Raw genomic sequence first — 11,419 nt, forward strand, 5'->3', positions numbered from 1 at the left:
AGAAGCAGATTGTGTTTGAATTTGTTTGATTACAATTTTCTTGATTGAATATTGTATCAAACAATGGAATGTGTCCCAACAAATATTTATGTGCTGTGAAAAAAAATCATTCATCCACTTTGTCACAAAATTTTAGATGACTTTATTTACTGGTGCCGTGTTAAGAATTTTATAGTCCTCATCAAATACATTTGGTTGGTCAAATGACAAATGACAGGCTGCAGTGTCGTGCATGCCAAACATGACCACAGAAGGCTGCGGAAGCATCAAAGCTGAAAGAGTTATGAGACCGTTTGCAGTCCGAGTGGCGGATTGGTCGGCCTGAGTAAAGCTCTGCCCATGGCTATTAAGAACTTTTTCATTGCGCTCATCTCTGAGGCGCGGTCGAGGTTTTTGAGATTTTTGCTCAAGTGATTGGACACAACGTCATCAAACAATGGCTCGTCTGAGATTAGAGCTTCCAGCAACTTCTCCTGTGAATGATACCGCTGGAAGAGGTCCTCAATCACGGTCTTGATGAATTTATTGTAGGCAACCATGTTCATAGAAGCCAGGGGCTCCAGGTTGACCTCCTTCAGAACTTTACGGTAGATCCATCCAATTATCAGCTGTAGGTCGTATTGTTCAATCGACTTCCTGACTTTCTTTGGGAAGCGCTGGACGAGCGTCATTATCAGCGTGCTGACAATGTTTCTTGCCAGTTTCTCCTGCAGTGGGGACGTGCCGTAGACACTCAGTGTAGGTGCTGGGGAATCCGTCATCGCAGATTGATTCTAGATGGGGAAATCCGTATACGCGACTTGTCTATATATAGCCTGATTGTCGATTTCGGAGTAATCACCCACTGAGCGTCTTGTTTGCTCTATGACCAAAGGCATTATATGATGTCATCGAACTTTGTATCAAAGACTACGGTCACATAGTAGATCTTGATGGCAAAAGTCGTCACCTTGTGAATTCACATAGGACTTTTTGTTTGTTGCTTAATCTTTTTTTTTTTAATGAATGCTAACGCTTCAAAATACTCACTAATCACAACATATTGTTTGCACCAACATGGCAATTACAATCTTGAATCTGGAATGCAAGTATGTGTTTTGAGGGACACTGAATACATTTTAATATCAAATGAAGCCATACTTTTGGTAATAAAAACAATTCAAAGATGAAAACTATCAAGAGACTTAATTAAGTCTTCTTAGGTCAGGGGTCACAGCTGTTAAAACTTGTGACACTGAGGGCTAGCGAAAACAAGTGGAGGGCTCCTAATTAATTTATATGAATTTAATAGCAACATATGAGGCTGATGTAAAAATGTGACTCATTTTGTTTTTGTTTCTTCTGCCTGTTCAGATGAATTATCTGAGTCAGGCTAACGTTGTTATTTAAGTCGCTGCCAAAGGAATAGAACCATATCGTAAACCAAGGACTCAATGTACAGATGAGTATTTATCATGTATCCCAGTTCAGGCTCGTCTGGAAAACATTTTGACAGGCATGCTTCAGAAATGTTTGTTTCATAATACAGCATATTCAGATTTGAAGGTACAATATGGTCGTTCCCTCTGGTTATATAGGTGAGAGACGGAAGTAGTAATTGTAACCTGTATTCTAAGTTCTAACGTGAACCATGGCTTATGATCAGATGAAGCATTTCAGAATGTCTTTTAAAATGTTATGCTCACAAGCCACCCGAATTGGAATTTGAGTGATAACACAGGGTTCACCATTAATGCAATGTCACTCTGCGACCACAGTAGCAGCAGATTTCAAAGGGTTTTTATTCTGAAACGTTCGATCCAATTTATGGTAGATCCTGTGTGGTATCCGGATAATCTAGTTCCTGGCATGGTTCATGACAGGATTCTTATGTCGCTCTCATAGGCATACATGTGTTGCGTCTAAAAGGGAGAAATTTGACACCACCCAAAGATTTTAATTTGGTATGAAATATTTATTTCGTAGTGCATTTGCAACAGGTTGCATAAAGCAGTCATTGTTCCTCTTTCTTACACGTCACTGAGCAGCATTCCAACACGGTAGTGAATAAAACAATAGACTAATGGGCCACTTTTTTTGCACACTTATATATATATAATTGACAAAATGAGCCCATAATGCGTGTGAGTGCTGCCCATATAAACGTGGGCTAGAGTACTGTTATCAGTCAATCAAGAACTTTTTGTTACGACACCTGAGCTTTTCTCATATATTAATCTGCTACATTACTTTTTTTTTTTTTTTTGTGAGATAAACTATTAAAGGAACCCAGTTAAATTAGCCAAGTTGATCTGCTGCATGCGAGTGATATTAAATATTTACACTGTACACACTCACAAGCTGCTTTCAGTCTCATCCAGGTATATATCTCATATACACATATTTGCAAATGGGCTAAGCACACTAATCAACTGTGAACGTAGCGCGACACACTCAAGAGGGACGGCCGCTTTGCACATAGTCCGCGCCTCAATGAGCCCACACGAAAAATGGGCTCCGGTAACGGCTGTCATATGTCACCATGCGGCCGCGTCAAAACTCTTCGTGGACGTTCCTGGCGTAGTCCATGAGCTTGCTGCCGGTGAAGTACTCGCTGTACTTGAGAATCTCGTCCAGCTCCAGATTGTGGTTCTGGTTCTCGTCGGCTACCGCGATCATCTGCTTAGCTTCGTTCAGAGCGTTGTGCTCGTTCATGGGGTCCATGTACTCCTGTCGCACAAAACAACAAATGCATATTTAGGCCAATTGAAGGTACTGAATCGTTTTAGGATACTGAAATGTGCGTGGTTGGGCACCTCCAGTTCTTCCATGGTGACGATGCCGTCGTGGTCTGCGTCCATGACACTCTCAAACTCTTTTTTGCGCTCGCTGACCCAACTGTCGTCCATTTCCTGGCCCTGCTGGTTCACCACGGTGCCCACGGGGAGTGAGATGAACTCCGGCAGGGTCAGCTTCTGGTCGCCGTCCTGGTCTGCACAGGCACAAATCGTACGGTTTGCATTTAAATTCCAAACCGCAAAGGCTTGGGTGTCAGGTTTGGCGATATGGACCAAAACTCCTATCTCGATATATTTTGGCTTAATATCAATATACGATACATATCCTGGCAATATATGTGGGGTTTTTTCCCCTGCAAGAAATTTTTCAGTCAAAGCCAAATATGACATGTCACAAGCAGTTTTATTGAAACCGGATATTTGAGTGAATAGTGGCTAAATAGAAATAAATAAATAATAAACAGGTTTCTTCACCTGGTTCATGAAAAATGCCCAGTTGTTCAAATGATAAAATATAAATGCTGCATAATCATTTAACTAAAGCTCTGCAAGGTGCACAGTGAAAAAAATGAAATAAAAATAGCCTATAAACTATAATCAGCCAATCTTTTTCTGAGATCTATTCATGAGAAAAGTGCAATATAAATGGATTACTGAAATAAAATGACAGAATTTCTTCCCCTTTTTGACAAATCCACAGATGCAAACGTAAGGATCATTACAAAAGAACAAAATATGACCAACCCTAACTTGTGGACGGTTTTACGACTGGGGCTCCTGCAGCGTGCAGGTTCACACGCATTATACTTCAGTTTGTGGCACTGTTTAGACGGTGAAAAGTATTTGTACTGCTTCCACCCCTCGCTAGAACTTGTCTATCGCACTCCTCTCAGTGTAGCGAGTGTAGTGAGTTCTTGCTAGTTGCTTGCTAGCCATTCATGCTAGCTCACGTGCTGTTGCTCGCTGGGCCTGCTCGCTCCCTACCTACATATTGTGATTTCTTCCGCCGCGCTTTGGAGGAGAGGAGAGTGCTTCAAAAGTGCCAAGTGTCCCCCCCCTCCCCCTCCTGTGCACGAAAGAGAAGGGGCGGCGTCCACACGGGACAGTGACACTCTCAGGAGAGCAAAGATCACAGCACAAATTTGAACTCTATCGATATAGACTAAATAGTCTAATTCCATATCCCATTTAAAAATATATAAATATAATTGTTATATCGATATTTGCCCAGCCCTACTTGGGTGTACAATGTGTGGTGGATGCATTCACATTTGGACTCATTTGTCATGTCTATGCCACTAACAGATTATCACCGCTGTGTAATGTCAATAATTACAATGTGGCCAATACTGGGCAAGAGAGCGGAGCAGAAGTGGGCCGGTACCTAAATCTCGCATGATCTCCTTGACCATGTACTTGAGCATGCCTCTGCTGTGCTCCGGGTGCAGGAAGGCCAGGAACTCCTGCTCATTGAGCAGCTGGTCGGCAGGAGGGTTGTCAGCTTGAAACCAGCGGTCCTTCAGGCTCTCCAGAACCTCCTGAGCTGCACCAGAAAAAAGCAACAAAAAGTTCACCTTCAGCGTTTTGGGGTTTAAAAAAAAAAGAAGAAAAAAGTTACCCACATTCAAACCAATACGTGTCGTAATTACACGTTATAAAACTAGTTCATTTCTTGACATTCTCTTTTATTATGTAAATACTATTTGGTACAATACACAGTGTTATTTTCTGTCTTTTTCTTTTCAAAATAATTTGACAGTCAAACTAATTGAGCACGTAATCTCTAGTTCATCAAGATAATACTGTATTGGAGCTTCACTCTACAAGTTCTAGTCATAAATTGTTCTTGTCATATTTTTTTTTATTATCATTAACTCAAATTCATTTGCTTCCAAAAACGTATAAATCCGTTCTCTTTTAAATGTTTTAAGTGTCCAAAGGATGTATTTATAAGTTATTTGGGTTTTTTTATGGTAGAGCATACAGAAGGCTTTGATGCAGCCTCTTAACTGCAAAGAACGGTTGAAGAAATGGTAGTTATTACACAAACGGCCAGCTGGTGGCAGCAGAGCAAAAGAGATCAACCAGGGCCATGTTGAAAAAAAAAAGCTAATTTACTCAGCATCAGAATATAGCTAAGTTTCATCATTATTCACAAATCTATTTAGAATTGTAATTGCTGCAAAACGGAAACAGTTAGACTTTTTTTCTTGATGAAAGAAGAGACTCTAATCTTTCTTTTGGTAGGTTCCATGTTTTTTATAGCAAAAGAACACAATATTCTGTGGGCCTTGCAAAATCAGTCAAAATCCAGTAAAACAGCCGGGAGTGAAGGGGGTTGCTTCAGTGAAAATGGCTGGGAGTCAATGAGTTAATCTGGATTTTTTTTTCTTCGAACATGTATATAAAGGAAAAAAAAACTGATTATAAAAGTACATGTGTAAAGACAAAATATACAAAACGACAAACAACATTCAAGCAACGAAAGCAGCATAAGAAAGTTTCACGCAATCATGAGCTACACATGCATGTTCGAAAAGGAGTAGGAAGAAGCGTAAATTTATCAGGTCCTACCCCTTTTAACATCTGTTACACAATAAATAGTAGGTATGTATAGTAAACAAAAAAAAAGCTGCTAGTATACAATTAATATATCTGATTATTAATAACAAAGGTTATTATAGTTATTATTAATAGTGAACACATTGAACAGTGTGCCTTATGCATATATTGACATACTTTTACATATACATTTTTTCCTCATCAATAGCAACAACACTTATATTAACAATAACATCAACCAATGTTCCTTTTCATTGAAAAGCACTTCTTTTTCCCTATACTTTTCAAAAATGTTGATTTTCTATTTCCTTTTGAACTGGTCTATGCTTGGACATTGTTGTAAATCAGTACTGAGCCTGTTCCAAATTTTCACTCCACATACAGATGTACAGAAACTCTTCAATGTTGTTCTTGAATACTTATGAATTCCCCTCAAAACCATAACCTCCCTGTCTCTCTGAAATCATATTTTCAGTATTACCCGGCAGTAAATTATGTCTAGCTTTATACACCAATTGTACAGTATTAAATTCCACAACTGTGATTAGCTGGCAACCAGTTCAGGGTGTACCCCGCCTACTGCCCAAAGTCAGCTGGGATAGGCTCCAGCACCCCCGCGACCCTTGTGAGAACAAGCGCTTAAGAAAATGGATGGATGGATGAATTCCACAAGATCAAATAATTTGACAGTTTTAGATTGTATAAACAGTGTATTGGTGTGGTGGAGATATCCTACATTATGGACTGCTCTTATAGCTCTTTTTTTTGCAACAGAAACAGAGGTTGTAATGATGTTTTGTGAGCGTTTCCCCAAACCTCTGAACGATAATTTAAATATGGTAATACTAGAGAGCAGTACAGAATGTGTAATGATTTCTGGTTGAGAAAATGTTTGACTTTTGTCAAAATGGAGATGCTTTTAAAAAGTTTGGATCCAATATATTTAATGTGTGCTTTCCAGCAGATTTTATTATCAACAATTACCCCCAGGAATTTAATCTAATTTATTCTTTTTATATCTACACATTTAATTCGCAGACTTGCGCAGTTCCCTATTTTAACATTACTAAACTCAACTAATTTCATCTTGTTTAAATTTATTGATAATTTGTTTTTATCAAGCCATGTTTTTACTTTCTTAAATTTGGAGGTAATTGTATCCAAAACTAAACTAACTAAAATAGTTGTGTCATCTGCAAACAACACAAACTTCAATAAATGAGACACGTTGCACAAATCATTAATATACAATATAAACTGTTTTGGCCCCCAACACTGACTCCTGGGGGACACCATATATCATGTCCAAACATTTTGATTTAAATTCCCCCAACTCCACAAACTGTTGTCTTTCTTGTAAATAACTTCTGATCCAATTCAAGGCTGTATCCCTAATACTATAACGCTCCAATTTACTAATCAATATATCATGGTTTATAGTATCAAATGCTTTTTGTAGATCCACAAACAGTCCTATTGTAAAATCAGTAATTTCTTCAGTAAGTTCTGTTAAAGATCGTGCAGTTGACCGTTTTGTTCTAAATCCATACTGACTATCAAAGTGTTTTATGTTTTTCTATGAATTTATCTAACCTGTTATCGAAATGTTTTTCAAGAATTTTGGAGAATTGTGGTAGTAGGTCGACCGGCCTGTAATTTCTGAACTTGTATGTCCTCGGTTTTGTAGATTGAAATAATTTTTGCAGTTTTCATTTGCCTTGTTTGAAATGATAAGTTGGCGATGTACGTAAGCGGTTTAGAAATTCCCATAACTAACTTTTTCACGGTTTTCATATCAAGTTGATCACAATCATTAGATGTTTTATCTTTACAATTATTAACAACATGAATTACTTCTTTTTCTTTGACAGGACTGAGACACATTGAACTTAAATGTCTTTCAATGATGTTGGTGTTTGTATTGTTTGCTGTATCAGGATTTTTTGGTGCTAGATTTGGTCCCACATTTGCAAAAAATCTGTTGAACTTGTCGAACTGTTGAACTTGATTTTGATGATTTCATTATATTACCGTTTTAAGTTTTGTACAATTTTTAAAAAAATATTTAGATAGATTCAACATTTAAAAGAATAAAAATGACAATTGTATTCTCGTGAATGTACACCTTTATTATCTGTCTGTTATTAATGTATTGTTTTAACTGTCACTGTTTTTGTTGGTCTGATTTTTTACTTTCTGTACAGTGCCTTATATTCAGCTCTGGTGGTTTTGAAATTGCTCTATAAATAAAGTTGGGTTGAGTTACTCCGACAATGTGTTTTTTTTTCCTTTCTCTTCAGTCACTACCACCAGCAAAGAACACAAATGCAGGAAATATATTTCATCTAGTTCTTCACTTACTTTCCTCGTCCAGTTTCAGGTCTTCATTATTCTTGATTTTCTCTGCAGTTTCTTTTTCATTAAAACCTTTGCCGGCAAGAAACCGGATTCTGTATTCGTCCCACGTCACATGGCCTGCACATTTTTTAAAAACAGGACATCAGTCTTAAAATGACTTGAACTGGGCTAAACAATCTGTCAAACATAATGTAATCAGAGTGGTGAGTCAAACTCAAATCCTGCTTGTTTGTAAATGCTTACCGTCGCCATCCGGGTCGACTAAATGGAAGCTGTTCTTGTTCTCAAGCATGGCCTCTTGGAAATGTTCCTCCGTCTTCTCCATAATCCAGCGCTGCATCTCCTTGGCGCTCACACTGTGATCCTTGTTGAAATCCACTCTGGGAATGTTAGGGTTAAAGGCAAATTAGAAAGAAAACAAGGAGCAAATGCAAATTATAAAGGACAATTTGCACTCTCATTTTCCACGTGGATTCTTTTTTCCGTTTCCGTGATGGGAATAAAATTGTAGCATTCGTATTTGTTGTTGATAATGCGTCTACTCCATCTTTAAAGTAATAAATGAATAGTGGAGTGCAGAGTTTGGTAGAGGGCACACTGGCTTTCAGTCTCAACTAGCTCCTTAGCACGCAGACGGCTAACAATGGGGAACATTTTTAACCCATTTTAAATTGCACAGACTATTTGAAATCCACAATTGTGTAGACATATCACAAGCTCTTTGGTTGTTTACCCTGAATTATCGAATATTTTTTTAATGTAAAAAAAATGTTTTTCCTCCTTCAAGGATTAATTAATTATGTTTGTCAAAACATTAGGTCCTACTTGGAGAAAATGTCAATAAGTTTCTTCCTGTTCCGTCTCGGCTCAGAGTCCTCGTCGAACTCCTCCAAGTCTTTGCCCAAGAAGACCTCCTGGTGGAAGTCCTTGTTGAGGTGGCCATCCAGCTCCATCTTCATGCCGTTCAAGTGGTCCGGCGGAAGAATCTCATTGTCGTCCTTGTTGGCCAAGCTCTTGTCTTTGGGGGCGGACATGTTGACCGCCGGCCGAGCCCTCACATGCGTGGACAGCAGTAACATCAACAAGAAGAGCGACACGGCCAGGAGGTTTTGCCAGCCAAGTCTTCTCTCAACTGCCATGATTTCCTATGGACAGGTAAGCACATCGCGATACAAGTCAAGACTTCAGTCACTAACAAGACATGCATGTTGCTCTACAACTTTGTCGATTTCTGGATTTTAAGACATTAGATTAGGGATGTCCATAAATGAACTTTTGGCTCACTGAGAAATTTATAAATTAGCATTTTAGAATTTGTATTTGAGTACATCCAGACTATAACTGCAACCATTGGATTAAAAGAAAAAAGAAAAAAGTGTGGAATTGGCCTAGACAGAAAGAGGGCAATAAACATGCGATACAGTCTCCTTCAAAAGTATTGGAACTGCAAGTTTAATTCCTTTGTTTTTGTTGTATTGACGATTCGTAGCTAACATCACAAGTAAAAATGGCGTTCTTATGCTGCATCCGAGGACAAGTGGAAATGTGGGACGTCTAACTTTTCCAACTTCAAACCAGCAAGTGTGCACAGGAACACCTCATTGAACTTTGAGATCAGAGTTGCAAAACTAAGGAGAAGAAGACATCACTGATCCAATCGGACGTCACTCGACAACAGAAACACAGACTGTGAATGGCAAAATATATTTTACACAATTATAAACATATTTATATTTTTATTTATTATGACATGAATTTAGTTAGTCCAAGTAACCCAATGTGAACTGGACTGACACTAGTGTGTGGAATAATAGTGCACTGCACAAACTAAAATCTTAAGTAAGATATAATTTCTTAAATGTAACCTAAATTTGCTTATTTGACAAGTTTTTTGTACTTAAAATGAAATTGTAAGGCAAGATCATTGCACTTATTTTAAGATACTTATTACTTAACTATCTTATTTGATCAAGCAGTTTTGGCATTGAGTGTTAACAGCCAGTTTTAAGTACTGTGAGGATTAAAACAAGCATTTTAAGATGACAACTAACCAACATTAAAGACCCTGAACTGGAGTTTCATAAGTTTTCTTATTTTAAGATTGTGCATAATCTAGCAATAAGATAAATGGGTGAAGTATGAAAACAGACGAGTGCAATATGGTTCATTTCGTTATATTTACTAAGCTCATTTTTCCTCATTTCAGTACCAGCTCAGTGGTCTAGTGTTGGGAGTGCCTACCCTCAGACTTAAAGGTTGTGGGTTAAATTCCTGGCTGGAGCATGACAAAGAAAATATACCTGTTACCTCCCTGCTTGACACTCAGTTATCCAAGTTATCCAAGTGTAAAAAAAAAATACTCATGTATTTTAAGAAAATAGTTCTATTTAATACAGCTTGAAAAAATACTTTACTTGTTTTTAGTCTGAAAATACTATTTTCAAGACCGCAGTGGTTGATATGGGCCTAGTATTATTTTCTTATTTTTCAACATCTTACAGGTAAACTTAGTTAAAAAAAATGTTCTGTTGGCAGATAACTTAGCTTATTTGAAGTAATAATTTTCTTCTTTTACTATATTTTTTTCTTCCAGTCCTTTTTGCAGTGTGAATGTGTTCAACCCGTAAGTGCAGGCCACGTGTTCGAATCCCACTCGGCAAAATAGAGTTAGCAGGGGCATTGCGGGTCACAGCAAATAGCCACTGTCTGACTTTAAGCCGTTGACGGCAAAATACAGCTAGTAGGAGCGTTGCCGGTCACGGCAAAACTAGTCATTGCCTTTAGTTTCAGTTTGTTCTGAAATGTTTATCCCGTTAGACCTAACGTCTACTTTTGAGTTTTGGGCCCCTGTGCAATTGAGTTGAAATTTTGCAAGTATACCTGACAAAAGCTAGAATGCGACTGCGCAATGGAAGTTAAGCTGTCAAAACACGACTGACAACATCAAAGGCGCCCCCGTGTATACTTAACGCCCAGCCAGGCTAACATTGAACACTAACGACCTTGTTAAAATCTCGTACTTGGCCATTACTCACCTGTGAAGAACCGTTATTTGACGTTGTGGGGTAGGGCAGGTAGGAGGCGAGCTGGTGCCAAGTTGCTAATGCTAAAGCAGGTCTACGCCTCTACTCCCCAAGCTGACCGTCGCTTCCTGTAGACGTGGCTTCCACGCTTTGCTGTACAATGTGGGACCGCTCACCGTTTGACAACAAAAGTGACCCCACCAAAAAATCGGCAGCGAAGTTTTTAATACACTCTTCAGTAGGAAATACGTCACAATATCTGGCACTACGGTGGTTGTTGTCAAGTTATGACGCGAGCTTCAAAGGAGGTGACGTCAACAGGAAGTCGGACTTTCACATTAAGCAATTTTCTGTTATCGGGTAATCCTTCCTTACACAAAAATAAATTGTTAAGTATCAACAACAATTATTTCTGAGACAAAATGTAACTGTCGCTATCGTAAATGTTATCCCCAAAAACGAATCGCTTTAAAAATCTGTTCAGTTCATGAAGCTCAGTCTTACTGCCCTCTCCTGTCGAAAAGTAAGGCTGCAAGTGGATTTGCTTTGCTTATAAATCTTTGGCGCGCACTCAACAGAATATTATTAAACAAAATATTAATTTTTTTAACAAATAAACATTGATTAATGTATGTATTGTGTTGATCCATTCTTGGGAAACAGTGGATGCTGTAGACAGTGCATGAAAATGTTTGCCAC

The 11,419-nt window shown here is 38.4% G+C and overlaps 1 protein-coding gene across 1 annotated transcript; it reads right to left on the reverse strand.

The window, feature by feature from the left end:
- Positions 1–1,933: 1,933 nt before the first annotated feature.
- sdf4 (stromal cell derived factor 4) lies at positions 1,934–11,038 on the reverse strand. Its single transcript, XM_077543871.1, has 7 exons — positions 10,733–11,038; positions 8,523–8,842; positions 7,941–8,077; positions 7,701–7,814; positions 4,162–4,320; positions 2,796–2,971; positions 1,934–2,709 (listed from the first exon to the last, which is right to left on the reverse strand). The coding sequence occupies exons 2-7, from the start codon at positions 8,834–8,836 to the stop codon at positions 2,533–2,535; spliced, it is 1,077 nt and encodes a 358-aa protein (XP_077399997.1). The 5' UTR covers positions 8,837–8,842; positions 10,733–11,038; the 3' UTR covers positions 1,934–2,532.
- Positions 11,039–11,419: the final 381 nt, after the last annotated feature.

The sequence above is a fragment of the Vanacampus margaritifer genome, chromosome 1 (genome assembly GCF_051991255.1).
Source record: "Vanacampus margaritifer isolate UIUO_Vmar chromosome 1, RoL_Vmar_1.0, whole genome shotgun sequence".
NCBI lineage: Eukaryota > Metazoa > Chordata > Actinopteri > Syngnathiformes > Syngnathidae > Vanacampus > Vanacampus margaritifer.

Coding starts and splice junctions, on each gene's coding strand:
- sdf4 (XM_077543871.1), bottom strand. CDS start 8,836: ATGGCAGTTGAGAGAAGACTTGGCTGGCAAAACCTCCTGGCCGTGTCG. Junction 4,321..7,700: donor CCTGAAACTGGACGAGGAAA/GTAAGTGAAGAA, acceptor TTTCTGGTGCAG/CTCAGGAGGTTCTGGAGAGC. Junction 2,710..2,795: donor TCACCATGGAAGAACTGGAG/GTGCCCAACCAC, acceptor TTTGTGCGACAG/GAGTACATGGACCCCATGAA.